Source organism: Oreochromis niloticus, linkage group LG9 (genome assembly GCF_001858045.2).
Source record: "Oreochromis niloticus isolate F11D_XX linkage group LG9, O_niloticus_UMD_NMBU, whole genome shotgun sequence".
Lineage (NCBI taxonomy): Eukaryota > Metazoa > Chordata > Actinopteri > Cichliformes > Cichlidae > Oreochromis > Oreochromis niloticus.
In genome coordinates this window covers 21,944,372-21,966,710 of record NC_031974.2, presented here as the reverse complement: position 1 = coordinate 21,966,710, position 22,339 = coordinate 21,944,372, and the positions used below count along the sequence as shown (strand labels likewise).

Sequence of the window (22,339 nt, the reverse complement as noted above, 5' to 3'; positions counted from 1 at the left end):
GCAGATCCTCCTAAGCTCTGTCAGTTTTGATGCAGATGGTCAGTGTTCATTTTTAGGTCTCTCCAGAGATATTTCACTGAGTTCACAGCAGGGTTGTCGTTGGGCCACTCAAAGACATTCACAGAGTTGCCACTCCAGTTTGTTTTTTGAGGGGGGGGCTTTATGCTTATGGTCATGTCCAGTTGAAAGGTGAAACTTTGATTCAGTCCTGAGTGCTTTGGAGAAAGCTTTCTTGAAGAATATGTCTCTATTTTAGCTGTTAACCATTCCCTGAAGCCCAACTAGTCCATACAGAAAACATCAACTCTACATGAATGTGGCATAAGCGTGCCTTACCACTGGGATAGTATCAGGTATGATGAGCAGTAGTGATGGCTGGTTCACTTTAGAAAAGAACTATCTGGTTCTTGTTAGCACTATGTACTATGTTTTCTGGTAGTTGCTTAGTTTGGCCAGACAGCCAGCTCCAGGAAGACTCCCAGTTGTTTAATCCTAGATTTGTGCCTTGACATAATCCTGCCCCTTGACTTGTGCAGGTAGTCTCAGACCTTGTGGCTTTGCAACAGTATTCACTGTCGCCAGGCATTTGATTCCCAGATCATGTCCATTCTGTTAAATTTACCACATTACCACATTCAAGATTCACTGAATTTTATATGGAAAAAAATAATTAAAAAGAGCAAAATACTGCACCATAGGTTGGTTGGTGATGGTAAATGGCCTGTATTTGTATAGCGCTTTTACTAGCCCCGCCTAAAAACCCCAAAGCGCTTTACATACCCAGTCATCCACCCATTCACACACTGGTGGAGGCAAGCTACAGTTGTAGCCACAGCTGCCCTGGGGCAGACTGACAGAAGCGAGGCTACCATATCGCGCCATCGGCCCTTCTGGCCAACACCAGTAGGCGGTAGGTGAAGTGTCTTGCCCAAGGACACAACAACCGAGACTGCCCGAGCCGGGGCTCGAACCGGCAACCTTCCGATTACAAGGCGGACTCCAAACTCTTGAGCCACGATCGCCCTGATACATAAAAACCATGTACAGTGCAATGTAGTATGTATTCCACACCACTTTGCAGTTCCCTTGCATATAAGCACATACAGTTTGTAATCACATATAAACACTAAATACACATTGCAGCAACTGAAAAAAACCCAGCAATGTTCTTCAGTCGTTTCTCCCCTTTGATGGAGGTAGTGCGCTGAATTGGCAGGAACTGTGACTGGGGTTTTTCTCGTTAATTTTACATGACATAATGAATGCTGAGGAGCAGGGAGCCTGGTGGTAAACACAAGTTTGAAGGCTGCAGGGGATACAAAACTGTTGATTATTACTGTGGAAAAAACTACAAAATGATATTTAGGCCAGCACTTTAGTGGCTAGGGAAAAACTTTTAGGAGCTGTTTCGTGGAAAACAGTGTGCACTGATGCAGCTTGTGTTTAGCTCTTAGGGTTATTTTCATTTTCTCTTCATTTTGCTGTGATTAGGTTTGGTATATTTAAATACTGTAGAAACAGCGAAATTCCATGTGGAAAAGTGTGTGAATTTTAATGGAAATTTACATCTTTCATTCAATATCTTCCCTCCTTGTTATCAAAGAGGTAGCCGAAAATCCTATATGTGTCGGTTAAGTTAGTACGCAAGTCTGTAACTCACATGAAAAGATGTATGTCTGTGACCATGGCTATGGTCTCCTACATACACACAGAACTACATTAGCTCAGATAAAATATGCAGCATATGTATTGAAACCATCCCGCTCATCACATTCAGAGGCTAATTTCCATCTCAGAGGTAACAGAATAATATAGTGAATGTACAAAAGATAGTTTAGCCTTTGGCTTGCCCTCAATTACTCTCTCTGATCGCTCGGCTTGATGAGTCAAAGAGGCCAAGCCCATTAAGCTGTCCTAAAGCTCTCTAACAGTATTCCATCACCACTTTCACTGTGACTGAGACTGTTCTATCAGTGAGCCACAATTAGCAGAAACCTCACAGTATTATGAGCAATCCCTGTTTTTTTATATACAGGACAAGGCTTGAGTTAATTTCTGTGAGTAATTTATGTAGGTTCAGCCATCCAGGTAGCCATCTGCTTCAAATCACATGGCTGTAAGGCATCACTCTGCTGTGCTTCCGCTGGCAACAGTTGTAGATCAGAGACCACCAACTGAACCCTACTTTGTAAACAAGTACCATGCGACTATGTAATAGCAGAGATATATTTTATGCTCTTGGTTTTATGTTGTTTCTGTGCTGTTCTTTGTTGTCAACCCCATCTTTGACTCAACAATTTTGAATAGGGATTTTTATAATAACAAAGTCGTTTTTTAGTTAAAAAAGTTAAAAACAACATATATATATAAATTAATAACCACAGTGATGTGTCATCTCTCTCTTGGATCTTGTTCTAAGTCACGAGCATTTGGTCTCCATGAAAAATAAATTAGCTCAATAGGAAATGTCAGTCTAGAGCAGGCTTGCCCAACTCCAGGCCTCGATGGCCGGTGTCCTGCAGGTTTTAGATCTCAACTTGGGTCTACACACCTGAATCAAATGATTAGTTACCAGTTCTCTGGAGAACTTCAAGACATGTTGAGGAGGTAATTTAGACATTTAAATCAGCTGTGATGGATCAAGGAACATCTAAAACCTGCAGGACACCGGTCCTCGAGGCCTGGGTTTGGACACCACTGGTCTAGAGTAACTATTCCATTCACTTTGATAGCATAGCACCCTAACTTTGCTAGGGAGTTACAGGAAAGTGGGTGTAACTATCTACCTCCTTCTATAATCATCAGTTATATTTTTTTTCTGCCACAACTGCAACATTAAAGCACATTAGCACCAATTAGGGTTTTATTGAGGCGTGACTGTCACTAATAAGTAAGGCTGTACATACAGTAAGACTAACACTAAGTCTGAGAACGCATGTTTTACATGCTTTACTTATACCCACACACACACACAAATACGGCATATAAATGTCAGTCTGTATTTAATCAAATCACAGCAAAGTTTGTGTGCATAGAAATGGCTTATATGAAAAAGACTGTTTTTTTCTTTTGCGTAAAACAGCCTTTCATTGCTTTTAACATTAAAATTAATGTTATTCATATGTTATATGAAGGCATGCATACTGACATGAAATATTTGCTAATTCATGCTTTTATTAACTAAATAAATTACCTAATTTAAATCAGTGGTAAATTTTAATGTATATTTACTTGATTTGATTTTGACTATGATGGAACATCATGCAAATGAAGTACCATTCCCAAGGAGTTTAAAGGCTATGCAAATTGAGTACATAATATTTCCCTTTATTGAATATTCTTCCTTATTTCCTTTTTTATATATATATTTATTGTCTACAATGTGCAGTTTTTGCGTGTCGGTTAATAACAGCTGAGATAAGACTGCTTTGCTTCCTCTGAAATTACTTAATAATTGACAGTGCAAATCTCTGAGTTCTGCGGCCATTCAGAAATTTTCCTTGTGATGTAATAGCCCTGCCATTTAATTTCTGTGGCATTAAAATTCACTTGGCACCTCTCCCAAGGTTGCAAGGTTATAAGATATTATACTGAGGATGTCAGTGGCAAGAAAGACCTAGGCTTTGAGCCTTTGAACGTGCCCTTTACTCTGCCCTCTTTCTTCATTCTATTCTTTTCAGGTTTCTTTCTGTTTTGCTCCTTCAAATTTCCTCCCTACCTTATGTCTTCATTTTTCTCATTATTTCATTTGCTTTAACCCCTTCCTTTGCCTCCCACTGGACTCCTCGCCTGCTCCTCTCATCTCCACTCCCCTGTCCATTGAGCACCTGCTTTTAGAAGCAGTCTCCTGAACCCAAAGCCCATTTTACGGAGAGTAGTTTTTCACTCATGACGCTACGCTTAGAGAAATTAGTAAGTGACTGGCAGAAGACATCCATAAATTGAATTTCTCAAGAGGCACGACAGGGAGACGCACACAATCACACACAAGTGCACATACACGGAGACACGAAGTCATATTTTCTATTCAGGAAGAGGGGAAAAAATTGATGCACTAATGAGAAAGCAGTCAATTATGGGACGTTCCACTCTGAAGCTTTCTAGCATTTGATAACTGTCTGTAGGGGGGTGCGAAAAAGAGTATGTAGTGTTTCCTATTGTAGTGTTGAAATCTTGACTTTCTTATACATTTGATAATACTGAGTCGTTCCAAATATTGTCACAGCTTTTCATAGCTCATTGCTTCTTTTCATCATTTTGGAAATGATCGAATGACTTCTTTCACATTTTCTATTTGTGAATAAATGACTCATCATGACAAAAGTCCTACAGTTGCTTTCCCATTACTACACATAGACTGTACACCATGACACAGTATATTTTTTTACCTTCTTGAAACAGAGCATTGTAGTCCTCCAGTGCTTTCTTTTGGTCATTTTAGTATCTTAAGTTCTTCAATTTTTCCTTTTGCTGTAACTTGTAATGAACAGCAGATTTTCAGCCATGCTTCCTGCATGCCGTTCCCTTTACATCCTACCTTTACATCCCAAGGCTTGTGATGAATAAGACATGACACTCTGGCAACCACATTTATCAAAGTGCAGTCCATGTGCTGTATGTGCATCTTGTGTCATTTTGTTTAAGTTCATAAAGTTCTGTTTTCGTGCATATCAGCTAAGGCGCCACACAATAATTTATTGACCTGAGTTTTGTTTGACATTAATGCGCGTTACGTTTGTTTGAGAGTGCTCTATAAGGTGCTCTGAGGACTTTTTTTTGGACAGTTAGGGGAAATTGCTAAGGGACAAACTGCAGCAGGTGGTCAGCAGATAAGCACTTTCCTTTCCTGGAGTGCATTCTTGGTTTTGTGTGAAATTACATATTGTGTTTGGCAATAGTTCTTGTCTCTTCTGAATATATTCTAGAGTTACATCCTTGGAATATTTGTTTAATAATTTACCTCTGAGCATATTGGCAGATTTCCAACCTGCCTCCTCCTGAAGCAGACACATACCTCTAAATGTAATGGGATTTGGAAACATAGCCTGAGAGCCAGCCGTGCACAGGTAGAAGAACGCTGGTGCTGGTCTTTCCAATGTGTATTGTAAGACGAGCTCTTTTGGCCCAACAGGGGGGGTTGTGATAGTGTGCCAACAAGACTGCAGGGGATTATTGCTGTTGTTCCACATTCTGAACGGTTATAAGAAACAGAGTCCTTCTGTTTGTAGTAATACTGCAAATTAAAGGAATGAATGACATTGAAATCAGGGAGAAATAGGTTCTGCTAATTCTTATCTAGAATTTAGACTAGAAGATCTGATGTATGGTGATGCATTTGCTTTGCTTCCAGCAATTGTTTTGTCTTTGTTGGACTTTCTATTAACAGCGGTCTGAATCTTGAACTTCTTGTGAGTATAGCTGCATTACATTCATACAGTAATACATATTTTAAAATCATAAAAAATTAATCTTCTTGAAGCTTCTTGGGGAAATAAAAATGTTCCCAGGGAGGCAGACTAAAACAGAATTGTAACTATATATTAACATTGGTTATGTCTGGTCATGGCTTTAGAGTAACAATAAAATAAAATGCTGTACTTTAAATCTATTTAAAACTCTACTACTGCAAAATGTACATACTCTCTGAGTCTTATTTATCCATCTATTAATCATTTAATATGCAATATGGTAATAGGAGCATTTATAGCGCTCATTCATATGGATAAATGATCACCTGTGTCTTTTAAATAGTGATTTACAGATGTTTGGATTCATTTAGCGTATTCTAGATATCAGATTTTTGCCTTTGTTTGCTGATTGATGATTAACTTTTAACCCAAAGTCAGCTGTCACCTGAAGCATGCCGGTTTTAGTAGAAATACAGGTGCATTTCAATTATTGCTCTTAAAAAAGTATTTTGAATCAAAAGAGTAATTTATAAAGTGACACCTAATAAACTAATTGGATATAGTGTTGAATTTTAATTGCAAAAAACACCCAGTTGGTGGCTTGAAAAGAGAAGCAGAGAAACAAACCTCCCGCTGGCTTTCATGGCCGAGCAACATACATACATCCACCCATAGCTTCATGCATGGTGCCACTCATTCTGCCAAACTGTCAGGATAGCTGGATTTCCTTTGCATTTATAAGCTATCCACAGGACACAAAGTGCTGCCAGCCAGCTGCAGTCTGCTCTGTTTCCCATCTTCTCTTCCTTTTCTATGTCTCCCTCTCTGTCTTTCTCTCTCTGTGTGTTTCTCTCTGGAAAAAAAAAAAACACCAGGCAGGTGTGGCAGGAGAAGAGACAGATGGCAAGGATGACAGGAGAAACTTTTTGGGAGGAGGAGATGAAAATCAAAAGATGTGAAGAACAGGATGAATCCAGCAAACGCACACAGACATACCCTTATACATACTGTTTACTTTCTACTGTTTTATATGCTTTGTGTCAGGGACATAAACTACAATTATGTCGATGTATACACACACATACACACACACACCCAGTGCACACGCCTTGTATAATAAGTCTCTTTGATGCTTTGGCCTTGAAGCTGATAGGCATGCTGGAGAGTGTGACAGCTTATATCATCACGATGATGGAGATGTCATTGAGCGGTTGTGTTTTATGAGTGACCCGTGTGCTGTTGGACTGCCTGTGCTCTGTAGATTTACGCTCGCATACTGTATGCTGTGCAAGTATTAGACACAAAGCACGAAGGCAGATTTAAACATGTAGAAGACATGCATGTAGAGTACATGTAAACCTGTCATATATCAGTGAAGTTTTGTAGAAGATAAAGAATGTTCCAAAAATACACACAGGAATAATATTGTGTGTATAGTTTTGTCCTAGCCTTGTCCCCTCTTCAGTCAAGGCCCAGTGAAACCTCTGGACGGGCCATTGACTCCTGTACCTCATAAACGTACAGTATAGAGTAAAATCTGTATGTCCTCTAGCCTATTGCAGTCTTAGCACCAGCATTAAGTCTAATGGGCCTTGCGGATAAGCTCTAAAACAAGACAAGTGATGAAGGTTCATGGCTGTAAAAAAGGGGACAATAACCATTCACTGGCCAGGTGTGTTGTTGCTCATCAAGGATAATGTCACTGTTTTGTTTGACGTCTGCTTTCTCGCAAGGTCTTCTTTTCACGGTGTGTTTTAAATCGTGAGATTGAAAGAATCCTATTATGCTCTTCCTCCAATCTCCCACTTCTTTCATTTCACTATTAAAACAAGCTTTTATGCATCCCTTTGTTTCTGTTCCTTCTCAAAAATAGTTACAGCATTTTTTCCACTTCCAACTATCTGTAATTGTCAGTAGAAAATTGCCATTTTTTATGTAACAATGTTTTACTTTCTTTTCTTTTGTTTGTTTCTTGTATGGGTTCCAGGTTATTTTCTGCAAACACTGTTTCCACCAACCCAGCGTTCGTTTCAAGGCTGCATGCAAGCAATCTTGGTTGATGACCAACCTGCTGATCTACATGCTGTGGAGAAAGGCACTGTGGGAGCTTTTGAGAATGTCAGCCTGGACATGTGTGCAATCATAGACAGGTAAGAGTGGGTCAGGCATGGGCAGGGGACAAACACAATGATTGATATAAATCAACTGGTTTTAAATGGGAAGAATCATATGGTAGACAAGAGCGCCATGTGGAGTCTTTGAATTCCGATCCAGAGACTGCTTGTCAGATAAATGCGTATAGTTGATGGGGCAAAATTACAGTGCAAGGAGGTGTGTATTTTATCAGTGGAAAACAGTGAACAATCTTAATCAAACATCAAAAATGAGCCATGCAGTTCTGTTTTATTGCCAAGTATACCAGACATGGAAATTCTGCACAGCATTTCCGATGTTGGCTCACTGTAAGCATTCATTAAACTTGTTGACATTTCAATTTATTTCGTTGTCATGGACTAGACAAATGCATTGGAATGGATTCGCCATACATGCAGTCACCCATGCCTTGAGCTCTATTCCAACATTTGTCTGCACTGAAACGGATGCCTGTGTACAAAACCATTTAAACTTTGAGGACAAGTTTAACCCCAGCAGTGTTAGTCACGTATTATTTAGTGATTTGTCTTCAGGTGAGGTTTGTCAATGACCTCCATCGATATCCTTGGTGAGCGAAGAACACACCAAGTACCCCTGCTTGATTGTGATCAATTTAGGTTCGCCACAAGTGGTCTGACTGGCTGGGAATCTTGAGTTCAGACGACTGCTTGGGCACACACTTACACAGGCAGACTCATCAGAAAATCCTGTTTATGTCAGTGTTGTCATTGGCATTTTCAGATAATGTTTCTATTAAAGTGTTTGTGACAGTTTAGGCCACCTAGTTTACAACTCTAGTCACAAAATCCTTTTTGTGCTCTCCTCTCCTCTAATAATGAATGAAACGTATTGTATTTGTTCATAATGTGTTTATTCTTACAGTGTACCTGGAGGGGGGTCAGGAGGAGGGGGTTCTTTGAGGCAGAGTATGACACAGTGTGTGTCATACCTAATATGAATGATAATAATAATTTTGATTTGAAATGTCATCCAGTAAATAGCAAGATGCTTACAAAGTCAAAATTTGCATTTTGACTCTGTTTGACTCTGTTTTGCATTGTGCTGTGCAATCAAATGCCCAATTGAGAGGTGCTAATTGACTGAGTCAGCCAGAAGACTGCATTATTATGATGTTTTAATTTGATCAAATGTTACACACCAGTGTTACAATTTCACATCAACAGAATACTGAAGCTGTTTATTTTGAATTCTGTGCAACTGCCTCTATGTGACGTACACTATACTGTACGGAGGAACGATCACAAAGATGAGTGACCGAGAGTGTTACAGACCACTGGAAGTTGGCTTTCTGCTGCTGCATACTGAAAATGCAATAGCAGATGTGCTGACAGTTCTCCAGAAAAGTTCTGCATTCACAGGTGGAGAAAAAAAACTGTCCATAGCCAAAAAACTTTATTTTGGACATGAACTAACACTGAAGTTTCCAAATTTAATGAAACTATCCTACTCTCTGTGCTCCCAGTATTGCCCAAGTCTATTACTTCAAATGTTTTGTATAAGCCCTGCAGTACTTGAGGTGGGCCTTGTTCTGCCATGGAAGATGAATGGGTGCACTGTTACCATCTAACTAATCAGAATGTCTTTGAAGGCAGTTCAATAGCCCTGTCTGACCTCCCTTTGATCAATGCCGTTCCACTGTGAGATTGTGTTTAGGGTGAGATAGTGGAAAAAACAAAAACTACACACAACCTAACAGACACACTCTCAGGTGGACACATAGCTGTGCCCATGCAAATTCCCACAATGTCACTGTTGTTCTGTAATACTGCCGAGGCAAACATAAAACCACACACGCTCATAAATTTGCCGAAATGTCTTTGTTTTCAGGAAAAAAAAAGAAGAAAAATCTACAAAGCCAGCCGCATATATAGTTAGTATACTTGAGTGATCACAGCTTGCTGAGCATAATGTCTTTTGTGATTGTCAATTGCAACACTCTGTGAAAGGCCCTTTATCTGAACCTTGTTACACTGTAAAAACAAACTTTTAAAAATATACTCAATGAAATTGATGTAACAATTAGCACACAATTTGTTAGGTGTGCTCTACTCTATATTTGTACTCAAGTACGACTCAAATAGGTAAAATCTACCTAACCGTTACACCACTACGAACCTTTTTAAGAAATGACTAACATTACCTCTGGACTGGAAACGCCTAGATTAAGTAGGAACAGGGAAATGTCTTGAAAATTATCAGGAAAATTTAGCAATATCATAACAAGAAGCCAGGCTGAAAGATGTAACTGGAATTGAATCATAGATTGTTTTTTTGTTTTTAGCGCTAATGCTAGTGTAGTCATCAACATACCCTCTGCACCATTGATGAAACTGCAATAATCTACTGTTGTGATGTACTTTATGTTTTAGTTTAGTATTAGATACAGGCTGCAGACCTTAAAGTCAAGTGAGCAGGATTTGTATTCATCCCACTTTCATATATGCATATATAGGTATATACTGTATATATATATATATGTATGTTTGGGGCTGCACGGCGTCAACGCGTTAGTGCGGTGCGAAATGCGTTGACAGAAGCATTTCAGGGATTTTGAGTCATTCTGCACTCCAAATGCGTTAAATGCATTAAAAAATTGTAATCACGTTGACCGTGATAGCAGATTAATTTGCGTTAACGTGCTAATATACTATGCTAACAAACATACACAGGTAAGATCTTTAAAGACTTTTAGTTGTTTCATTTGACATCCTCCGAAATTAGTTTTACAGTGTAGTTCATAGAAGCTACCATGTGCTGTGCAAACTAGTGTCACACTAGGAAGCTTGTTTTTCACAGCTTTTAGATTGCCACTGGGTCAATTTTGTACATAGCCAAATGCTTGTCAAATAATTTGTAGCCTAGCAGACAGGCAGGATTTTCATTTATTTTATTTATTTCATTTTTTTACAGCACATGCTGTCTCCCTCATTTTCTAAGTACACTGAGTCCAAATATACAAAGAAATCAAAAAATGGGGACAATTACAATTGCCTCTGCTGTCGGTGAAGCTATCGTATGTTATGTGAACAAGGCCAAAGTTGTATGTCACTTTCATCGGTATTGTGTGCACAACAGCAGTAATCATCATGTCTAGCTCCAGAGGTGGAATATTTGTGCTGCTTAACTGCCCGACTCCCAGTGAGGCTGGAGAAGAACTCAGCATTTTAAAGGACCCCTGCAGCTTTTATGAGTCAGTGTTTGTTTGTCCTCCAGCTCGCTTTCCTGCTAACATCATTTTATTACATTCAAGTAAGCAGACTTAAAAATTCTAATCGCATAACTCGTACGTGACTGTATGTGTGGAAAACCCCGCTTTAAGACTCCCGTGCCTCGGGATCCATCCCCACAGGCCTGCAGGCAGATCAAACCACAGAACTTTGATGTGCTTGGGATTTGGGTTGGTATTCAAATTTTAACAAGAAAAACTGTGATGTCTTAACTGCTGTGTGCTCAGTGCTGTGTTCACACTCTGTTTACTTCCATCTGTGAATATAGAGACTAAATTTTAACAATAACAATATGCTGTATGTTAAGAAACCTAAAATGGAACAGTGAGATTCAGCATCATTAGCAGGTCAGTCGCCTCGTGCACTCAATAATCAATGACGTTTTATTTTATTATAGGCAGACACACACTTCAGAAGTCACACATGGTCCGATTAAAACTGTGAGTTATTCCAGACTGTTTACAGTTAACCAAGGTCACCAGTAGCTCCTGCATTTTTTTCACTGACACCTGGGTGTCCGTGCCACAAGTATTACTGCTTTCTTTTTGTTCTTGTGAACACCTTGAATAGAAATGTTGACAGATTCATTGAACCTATAAAGCTAATAACGACATCACTGGTTGTGAAAAGAGTCCAAACAGGGAGAAAATATGTGGAAATTCAAAGAACGAAGGTTCTTTGCTAAGTTCTATTTTAAATCATTAGAAATTATCATCATACTGACTGAATGGTTTAGATCTTATCGCTGGTTTTGTCCTTTTGAATCAGCTTTTTTTACAGCATAAATATTTAGTATCCTTTGCCTGCAAAGGTATGTGTGATAGTTTTCAAGGGCCTAAGGTCAGTGAAATCATAAAACTTACATTAATCTCAACTCATAGAATCAAATTCTTTTATTATTATATTATAAATCTTCTGTGTAGTCTCAGATGAATAGGGATGCCTTTCTGTCAGGCCTGTATTTCTTTAGATAGTAGCTAGCTATAGTAATGGACTTCAAAAGAAAATCTCAATGTGGTCACAGTTCATTTAACCTACAAGTAATCACCTTGGGCAAGTTTTCCTCTTTAAGATGAACATTGTTTTAATGTATTTCCTTTCCTTTTCAACGAGTTAGATATAGTGCACCTTAACATTGTTTATCACGAAATTTAGATATATACTGATCTCATCTGTTATAAAAAAGAAAAAGCACAGTAATATATATATAATATATAATATAAAAATTAATTAGAGTTGTTGTGGTAATGAGTCATGAACAAGTTTTTAATGAGATGTCTACATGGGCATACAGAAGTCACCAGCTTCCTATTGCAAGTTTGTCACATTAAATTGTTAATTCTTCATGTTACCATAGCCCAGAATATTCTGTTGTTCTATGAAAAGGAGCAAATTACCAAAACAAAAAGCAACGAAAATGTTTTGTTTGTTTGTTTTTTGTTTTTTTTTAGAAAAGAATCCACTCCTCTCTTCACAACCTAGCACCATCTGACTCAGATGGTGCTGCTGTAAGAGATCTGTTTCCAAGTCAGAGACTCTAGTGTATTTGTCCCATTGCTCAGCTGCGAATTAGAATGTCTTCTTTTTTTTTCTTTTATAGTTCGGTTCAATTAAAGCTGGGAACAGAATTAAGTATCAGAATGGAATATCTTTTGTTTTGGAGAACAAAAATACTCTAGTGAGTTTGGGCCATTTTGAGAAAATATTTGATAAATGGTCTGGCACTTACATGGTGCTTTTCTACTCAGTTGAGCACTCAAAGCGCTTTCTGGCTCAAGCCCCGTTCAGCTAATCACAGAACCATTCATACAGCGGTTTTATCGATGGCACACACTTTCTAACATTCACACGCTGACTCACGGTTCAAAATGTTTAGTTAGAAAAGCTTTTGTTGAAGCTTTTATTGTTTTCTGATCAATAAGCTTTTTACAGTCATAAATTGCATTAAGTAACACAATGTGCTGTTGGATGGGTGCTATCAAGGTATCATTAAAAATGTAAAAATAAATCTATAAAAATCGATGTGCTTTCCTTTGGAAAATAAGAACATTTCTGAGTGGCAGATATTGAATGGTAGTGTATTTCTTTATAAAGCAAGTTTTTAAAGCAACAAGTGTTGAAAACATTTCCTGTAAAAGTGCTATTGCTGTGGTCCTTTCTCTAGATGTATGCCCAATCATTGTGAGCATGGTGGTCGGTGTAAACAGACCTGGGACAGCTTCAGCTGTACTTGTGATGGAACTGGATACACTGGAGCAACGTGTCATACTTGTAAGTGTGTGTGTGGTGAGTTGTGTGTAGAGTTGTTTGTTCTATTCATTTTTTGTTTCTTTGTCTTCCCGTCAGTGGAACAACACTATAGGCCACTCTGCTCTGCCCGTGTGTGTGTGTGTGTGTGTGTGCATGTGTGCGTGTGTGTGTTTGATTTAGCCTTCCTCCATTCGACTTTGAGTGATTAAGCTGTTTGTTGTTTTTTTTTCCTGCTCAAAGCCACAATTCTCATTAGAGGGACAGATGAACTTTTGAAGTATTCATGGGATTCAGGCTTTTCTGACAACACTGTGTGTTTTGTTCCGACAGAGAAAAAGGAATACGACCCAAAAAGCCCCACAACACAAAGAGAACAGAGTCGGAGAGAGCAAAGCGGGATTTTTTTTTTTTTTTTTTTAATGCTTAACAATTTGAGAATGCCATCCCTCCTCCCATAAGCCTCAAAGATTGTTCTCTTTTAAGAGAAGGCGGGGAAGTAAAGTTCTGGAAATAAATCTAAAAGAGCAGATTTAATATAATGGAAGTGAGAGAAAGCCAGAGGAATAAAGTGAGTGAAAAAGACATTTTTCAAATTTAGGCACTGCAGAGTTGGTCTAAGTAGGTAATAATGAATAGATCATAAAAAATACAGACACAGATGAAGCAAGATGCACATCAAGAAATGTCTTTGTGCGACTGCATCTCTCTATATGTGTGAATCTGTGTCCAAAATTGCATCCCTATTTACTATACACTTACTGTATCACATACAGCTCTGAGTTTCTGGGGCTATATGGAAACACTATGTAACCACATGGTGCTCTGCGATGCATTGTGCTGCATATGTGCCAAAATAACAGCTGTTGGTGATGATACATGAAAGAAACAAATGAGGAAACAAGGTGCTGACTTCACGCATGCCCTCTGTAAAAATTTGTCAAGATTAGTTAGGACTAATAAGAGACAGCCTAAGGCAGTAGTAACCTAGAAATGAAGGTCTCTAGTTTCCGGCTATAAAGGTGTGAGGCAAATCTGGAGACCTGCCAGTAAAGTGTGGGGAGAGAGAGTGAATGAGCAACTCTTTTCACTTCCTTAAAGAGCCACTTCTTTGTCATGGACCTCTAAATAGTTTCTCTGGTGGAGCTTGTCGGTGGCAAAGTTGATGAAATGGAATGGACGGGCATTTATATAGTGCTTTTTCAGTCTTACTGACCACTCAAAGTGCTTTAGAGCAACTGGCTCATTTAAGCATGCATTCATACAGTGCTTTATTCTACATTTAAGCACCTTATTAACCCAACATGCACAAAGAAGCTGAGGTACCTGCAGACAGCACACATGGGTACAGGGCAAACCTGATGACCACCAGATTTACACTTATAATTTGAGGTTAGCATCGAGGCAGCAGTGCTAACCTCTGGACTACGATGGCAGCGTAAATAAAGAGTGAAACAAAACAATGGTGTAATTTGACGCCATGAAATGATTTAAAACATGTCACCAATTAAAGACCCAGGAGTGTGCAGTAGTGTCCCATCCTTTCGTGATTAGGTACTTAATAGTCAATTAATGGAAGAAAAAATATGTTTTAACCATATTCTGAGATAAAAACAATAACTGAATGGTTAATAATTAACAAAAAGAGGATACAGTTTTGAAAACTGCATTTTAGTTCATGACAATTAAATACTCTGACTATATTTTTTTGTCATTAAAAAATAAGCACAGTGGTTACCAGCATTTACAGCTTTTATTTTAATATTGTATTGCCATAAGCTCCTTTCCAAATCCCCCTAGTATTCCACTCTGATGGTAAATATTTGCAGACATAATTTTTGTATTGACTTACTAAATATTCTAATTAAGTTCCCTCTGGAGAAATTTCTCTGAATTTCTCTGTTCCACATTGAATCTTTCTGTTGTGGTACATAACACTGAAGTAGTCCTAGGAGAAAAGCTGGCTATTAAACTACCATTGTATTACAGCCTTTGACCAATGGCTTTGAGCCAGAACAGAAACCTCAACCTCAACAATTCTCTTGATCCTTTGAGATTCCTCAGTACGGTTACATCCTCCCAACACTGGTTTTGGTTAACAAAAAAAGAGTCTCCTCTTATCAGAAAACCACCCTGCAAAACTCTGAGATCAATTAAGTAGTTGGAGAACACATAGAAAAGAAAAGGCTGAAAAATAAAGAAACTGCAGACAGAAATAAGGAGGTGATAGTAGGCAAACTAAGAAAGAACTATGAACAAATTGCAGGCTCTTTTTCTTTTTAAACTCATTGTTAAGCCTGTGAGGAGTCACACTTCAATCAAGAAAGTTTCACTTCAAGTCACGCTCGCAATTCGCTTTGATGTGTAATTCTTCCTGCTGTCCCCGTCCCTGTCTGTCAGTGTGTACGTCAACACAAACACAACATCAATATGTTGTCAGCTAGATTGCTCGAGTGTTAGGGAGAAGATGCCGCTCCTTGACAGGCACTGAATAGAGACAATGCGGTGAGAGAGGCAACCATATGAAATTGCCTTTTGGACGAAGGGGAAAATAAAAATAGGGGGGAAAAAAAGAAAGAAAGCAGCTTTGGAAACTGAGTTGCTATTTTAGGTCCATCGTGGATTCGGAAACTTCAGTTGCTGAATTAGATAACAAAACAGAAATGTTACTCTAGCATTTGTCTATAGTATATTTTTGAGTGGCTCACTGTAGCCTCTTCTCTCGCACCAGCCTCAGGGCAAAAAAAAAAAAAAAGAAGAAAAGAAAAAACTGTCAATCTATGAACGCTTTTCTGTTTACGGGGAATCAACTGCTGATTTTGCTGGAAAGCCAGAGCTTAACACTGCCACCACCCACGGCCATTTTTTATTTTTTTTTTATTTTTTTATTTTTTTTGCCTCATTGGTTAGGATTTATAAATAGGAAAAAAGTGTTTCTCATCTGTCATCCATTCAACAGTTGTGCTCCTTTAAATATGGATGTTCTCCAGTGTCAGTGTATATCTCAACATGACGTGGTGTCACACTGAGTAGGTGTCAAACACAGACTTGTATTGTAAGCCTAATTTTGGGGAGGATGTATAGTGCGCTGGATTTTCGTGTGTTTTTCCTTTAATACCCATCCTCCTTCACCTGCTCATGTTTGCTCTCATTTTTCTTCACCCTTGCTCTGCTCCAGCGATCTATGAGCCTTCGTGTGAGGCCTACAAGCATTTGGGCAAGTCCTCCGATGCCTACTGGATCGACCCCGATGGCAGCGGACCTCTTGGCCCCTTCAAAGTTAACTGCAACATGACAGGTGTGTGTCTCCAGTGTGTGTTTGCGTGTGTGCCTTCCATACTGTCTAGCCCCAGTGACCTATGAAAGGAAATAAACTCTGCAGCCCTTCGCGTTCTTAACCTCAGAAGGCAGCAGCCTTAACCTGTTATATCTGTGGTTTCCATGGCAACATATTCACAGTAACTGACATTTACTTCTGAAGCAGCAGCAAACACACATACTGAGATGCACATGCACATCAAAACACACGCCACAAACATATACGAAACGAAGCTGTTATGCAACTCTAGGAGTGCTCTAAGGGTCTGAGTGACACTTCTTCTGTCACACACACACCTGCACACATCCATGAACACACACACACACACACAGTGGAATAAGTAGATAGTCTGGAACAGCAGAGCATGCAGGCAGAGCAAAGGCGAGACTTTTAATGAAATGTCACTGCACTCCACTGGCTGGCCCCTTAGTCACGCTGAATAGCGCACTCACACACACCTCTGAAATGTTAAGAGTTTCACGCTCTCTCTCTCTCTCTCTCCCGCACACACACACACCTCAGAAACCTGAACCGCACACACACACACACACATTCCCTGACTGACAGTGTGAATGAACAAGGAGCTGTGTGAGTGACTGGTTCGTACTATAACAGGACAGAAGTGTCTATTAAACCCCGGAGTCTCATAGCTGTAACTTAGATTACACGGAAAGAACTTCACTGCCATGACAGCTAAACTGCCGCTTTGTCTGTGCACTCATGTGTTGCTATGTCTGCATGTGCGAATCGATTGCATGTGTAAAATTAAATGAACGATGTAATAAGTCTTCTAGCTTTAAATTGCGCTATGGCTTGTTTTCATTTTGAATGTGTTTTGTCTTTTTTCATAGAGGACAAAGTATGGACCACAGTGATGAACAACCTGCCTCCCAAAACCATAGTCACAGGCTCCAGCAGAAACAGACGGACCGTGTTACAGGTCAACTACAGTGCCTCAATGGACCAGGTAATGCACTTGAACACGTTATGCATAGAAAGTGTTTTGTCTGCAAATAAGGCAAAAGTAGTATTATACTTAGGTTTAGAAGCCAAAAAATGTTTTTTTTAAAAATGAAAAGGAATATATTATGAGGTGGAAAAAAAGGGTTTTGATTTGTTTGAATTGTAGCCCTCAGGCTCTGGGCTTCTCCCTTAATACATGTTATGAACGATGAGAACCGTGAGGATTTTTTACTGACTACTGCTAACATCTGTTTTGTTTTAGATGATTTTATCCCACCCTTTAAAAGCAAGCCTAATATGGTGATGGCACACTTTACTCTGCTGTTGCTGACAGGACCATAGGGTTTCATTTTTGGGCTGTTTTCCCTGAGATCTCTGCTTTTGAGAAAGCAGCTGCATTTTCTTCGTATTGTTTGCTGAAAAAAAGGCCTTTATTTTTCCTTGTACGGCTAAGTCACATGGACTTGAATTAGCATTAGCATTATGCATGCAGTGTGTGAATTAAAAAGTAGTGAAGCAGTTATAAAACCCATGTCTCTTTTCCCATGGCACAAAACTGTATTTATTAAATGAATATGTGCCGAATAGTTCAATCATTGCAACTAATCATTTATCATTTTCTTGGCGAATACTGAATGTGCTTGTGGAGCTGTGCCTCGAGTTGTATGTAAATTGAAGTTTTCCCAGAGCTAATGTGTTCCCCAGCCTCTGTAATTTCTGGTTAAGTAAACATACAGACAGAGCATGAATTTGGGATAGCTTGAGTTTTTACATATCAGTAGATACAGTGATTAGTGCATGATAATTGAAAACTAAAAGGACACTTCATTGGTTATACTGTCCTAGTGTCACATTCGACCCCCATTTTCCTTAAAAACTGTCTTCATTTCTTCATGTCATAGATTTAATAAGTTGCTGGAAACATTCCCCAGAGATTTTGGTCCATATCGACATGATAGCATCACAAAGCTGCTGCATTTTGGCTGCACATCCATGATGTGAATTTCCCTTTCAATCACACCCCCAAGGTGCTCTGTTGTACTGAGATCTGGTAACTGTGGAGGCCATTTGAGCACAGTGAACCAGACACCAGATTGAGATGATTTGAGCTATGTAACATAGTGTTAGAAGCAGCCATCAGAAGACACTGTGGTCATAAATAGATAGGCATGGCCAGCAACAATACTCAGATAGGCACTTAGACACTGCAGCACTTAGGCAACCATACGTACAGACAAGAAAACATACATCATCATACCACTACTAGCCTAAGTGCGAGGCAGTTGCTTTTATGTCGTTCATGCCGGCACTACTGTCAAAATTTCTGTCACAGCAGAAATTCAGAATCATCACAGCAGGCAATGTTTTCCCAGCTTTCTTTTGTCCAACTCCTGAGCCCATGAGAATTGTAGCCTCAGTTTCCAGTTCCTGGATTGACAGCAGTGATACACAGTGTGGTCTTCTGCTGCTACTTCAAAGATGACCTCTGCCAACAACAAGGCGAACTGCCGCTCACTTTGAACTTCAGCAGGCCGTCTTGATCATGTCATACCTAAATGCACTGAGTTGCTGCCATGTGATTGGCTGATTAGATGTTTGCATTAGCCAGCAGTTAAACAGATCCACCTAATGAAATGAAATGAAATTTCTGCATGGTTCTTGTAATGATCTCACACACACAGGATGGTCTTTCACTACAGTAACATTTCAACATTTCTTAGCTCAGAGTATCAAATACATTTTTTCAAAGCTGCACCCAACTTGTTACTTTTGGACAGTCAAAGGACTGGGTTAGTATCATATCAGTGTGCCAGGTTAATACTGTGAAGGGTCATACTTTAAATGAAACCAAAATGTCTTCTAAAACTTTTTTGGTTCCTAAACAAACCGAAGCAAAAAGTGAAAGTGAAAACAAAGTCACACAAACACTGAGCCCCAAAATGGGAGACAAACCACGGTCTTCTGACTGACAGAGCTGTTACTTCCAACCTCCAAATGCGGATTTTGTTCCTCTTTAAGAGGATTGTTATCGCTCGGCCTCTGCTGTTCCTGCAGCTGGTGCTTCAAAACACTGACAGCAGAGGTCCTGGGTTTAGAACACAGTGAGCATTTATGCTGCAGCACAGTTTTTCTTCTGTTTTGACAAAGTTACTAAGTTTGTGATCGCAGTATAATACAGCCAGAGCTACAGCACTTCACGTATTCAGCCAGTCTTTCAAACACACTGCGATATACTAACATAACAAGTGTCCATCATCATCCCCTCATCACCTGCCTGCTGTGCTTCACCCACACACAGTTCAGACTACCTAAATCTGTTCTCACACTCAAGAGTCAATATCTTAATCTTTCTGGTGAGTGATTATAGATTGCAGTTGTCACTCACAGTCAAAAGAAAACTGTGTGTGTGAAGTTTAAAGGCACCCCAAAGTGAAGTGACTGTAGGATGTGCAGGATGACTATGACATTACATGGTTTGATAAGCATATCCATCAAATTATGTTCTTTCATAATTTGTAGGGGCCGCTTATTCCATTTTCAGCTTCTCGGAGTCACAGAAGGCAAAAATTAAAACAACTTTAGAGTGCTCTTTCTTTCGTTTCACAGCTCAATAATTTGTTCTTACATAAAACGGGCCTGTCTGGTCGAAGAACATAAAATGAAAATACATATCCCTGCTTGTGTTTTCAGGTGACAGCCATCACCACCAGTGCAGAATACTGTGAGCAGCAAATCGCCTACAGCTGTCGCATGTCCAGACTCCTCAACACTCCAGGTAAAGGCTGAGGATGGCATCTTTATTCACCGCTGACTCAAACACGGGTAGACAGTGCTGACACAGATAGGAGGTTTGGTTTTCACCACATAGTCAACCTTTGATGGAAAATTCATAACATATAAAAACACGTCTGCTTCTGTCTGAGAATTCTGCATAAGGGAGACTGAAGATTGTTCTATTAGGGCTCTTTTTGAGTGTTAAAATCATGGGGATTTAATGACATGGCCTTTGGTAGGTCTCATTATAGACCTGTTACAGATTTTCTACTAATATCACCAAATCAGAAATTACAAATATATTTTAAAAAATGGTTTACCGCCCCACAGGCTGAATCCCAGACATTTGCAGTATTTATGCCAAGGAGCTTTAAAGCTTTTCTGGTGGCTGGTTGCTGTCCAGCACCATGGCAAGATACCCTTCATTGGCTTTCCCCATGTGTATGTTTGAACCGTTGCCTGCATCCTTGTTTTTAGCCACCAACAGAACTACACACGATACAACTGAAGCAGACCTCTGAAACTGAGTTGTGTTTTGGCTTTGCTCATTCGGACTAGATTAACTTGGATTACACACATTTGCATTAGATTTGTTTGGACTGAGTCAGTTTGGCTGTGGTTTGCCTGAGCAAGGCCTGGTAGGGTTTTGTGTCAGTTTGGTTTATATTAGTTAGGCTGGCGGTTGTTTAAGGTTTGTCGTGGATTAGATACATTTGATTTGTGTTATGGTTCGGTTTAGCCATGTGTGAACGGCTTAAACAGCTAAAACGCCTCTACGCACCAAGAGGAGGGCTCACAGCTGTGCAGCTGCCTCTGGTGGTGACAGAGGCACGCTTGTGTTTAGTTTAATATCTCACTGGGTTTGTGTGTTTGTCTGTGTGTGTGTGCATGCTCATGCATGTGTGTGGGTGTGCATAGTATTGTTCACAGAGCATTTGTTTTTGTTTTATTTTCTTTACTACGAGAATTACAAGCTTGCTGTCGCTGTCGGAACAGCTTTCTATTTAGAATTTCCCTCTGTTTCCCAACCCACACTCATGCACACACACACACACACACACACACACACACACACACACACATTTATATTTGCGCACCGTGACCCACCTTAGGGAATAGCTTCATAAAGACAAGACACTCCTAGCAATTAAAGTGAGACGAGACAGAAAGAGACTGAGATAGGAGTAGAGGATGGCGAGTTCATTTGATGTTTGTGTGTGTGTGTGTGTGTGTGTGTGTGTGTGTGTGTGTGTGTGTGTGTGTGTTGATGCGTATATTTGTGTCCATGGTCCTTGATTGACTGAGTGGGAATAAAGCAAAAGGTGGTTAGTAATAGTTGGGTATTAGTGCAGCAGACCAAAACTTTGCAATTAACTTCCACTCCTCTCTGAGATTGCACCTCCATCTACAAACATAGTATCCGCATACTCACGCATACAAAAACCCATGCTTTGTTAATATTCCTCTTTTTCTTTTTAACTCTCAAGCTCTCTGTGGCGTGTACACACATACCCTGCCACAACCACACACAGACAGCCAGTAACTAGTTTACTCCTAATTCAGTACCTTGCAAGTTAGGGGAAATCCAATTACTAGTCTAGAATGACAGAGAAAGCAGGACCAGGAAAAATCATTTACCCAAAAATATGCTTCATAAATTAGCTGTCAACTTTCATCAAATTACACTGTCAACAGCATTTCCACTGTGAACCACAAGCACACAGGCACGCGTCACTATACACACTTGCTACTCTTCCACTTCCACTTTTTTCCCATCCAGATCTCATCTATTAGACTAGGGCTGGCATTTTGGAGCTAAACGAACCGTTAAATGGGAATTATATTCTGCCACCAGTGACACCCTTAATTTGAATCCTTGGCAGTAATTGTTCTAATTGCCTGACCCCTTTCTCACCTCCTGCACCTATTCTGTCCTTTTTATCATTTTTTATCACCTCTCTCTCTCTCTCTCTCTCTCACTCAAACATCCACAAACTCCTTCTCGCTCTCGAACGCTCACTCGATGGCACGATTGGGAGATACAATAATGGGAGACCTCGATGCTGATGTGTACAGTAACACACAAAGAAACACGCGCACACAAGTACATAGAGAAAAGCAATATTTTCCTTCTCTTTCCTTCGGTCCTCCTTCAATGTCATTTTCCCTCTCCCCACTGCTCCCTATAATCTTCTGCATGCACATTTATCAATTTCTAGCTATCT

At 39.6% G+C, this 22,339-nt stretch overlaps 1 protein-coding gene across 2 annotated transcripts in view; it reads left to right on the top strand.

Annotated features, from left to right (window-relative positions):
- The window catches only part of cntnap2a (contactin associated protein 2a), a 348,699-nt gene that overhangs the window by 206,110 nt on the left and 120,250 nt on the right, over window positions 1–22,339 (top strand). For both annotated transcript variants that reach the window (XM_005471745.4, XM_005471746.4), the window contains exons 11-15: window positions 7,396–7,558; window positions 12,975–13,081; window positions 16,236–16,355; window positions 17,228–17,343; window positions 20,031–20,115. In XM_005471745.4, coding sequence (XP_005471802.1) covers window positions 7,396–7,558; window positions 12,975–13,081; window positions 16,236–16,355; window positions 17,228–17,343; window positions 20,031–20,115 — 591 coding nt within the window. The remainder of the gene's footprint in view (window positions 1–7,395; window positions 7,559–12,974; window positions 13,082–16,235; window positions 16,356–17,227; window positions 17,344–20,030; window positions 20,116–22,339) is intronic.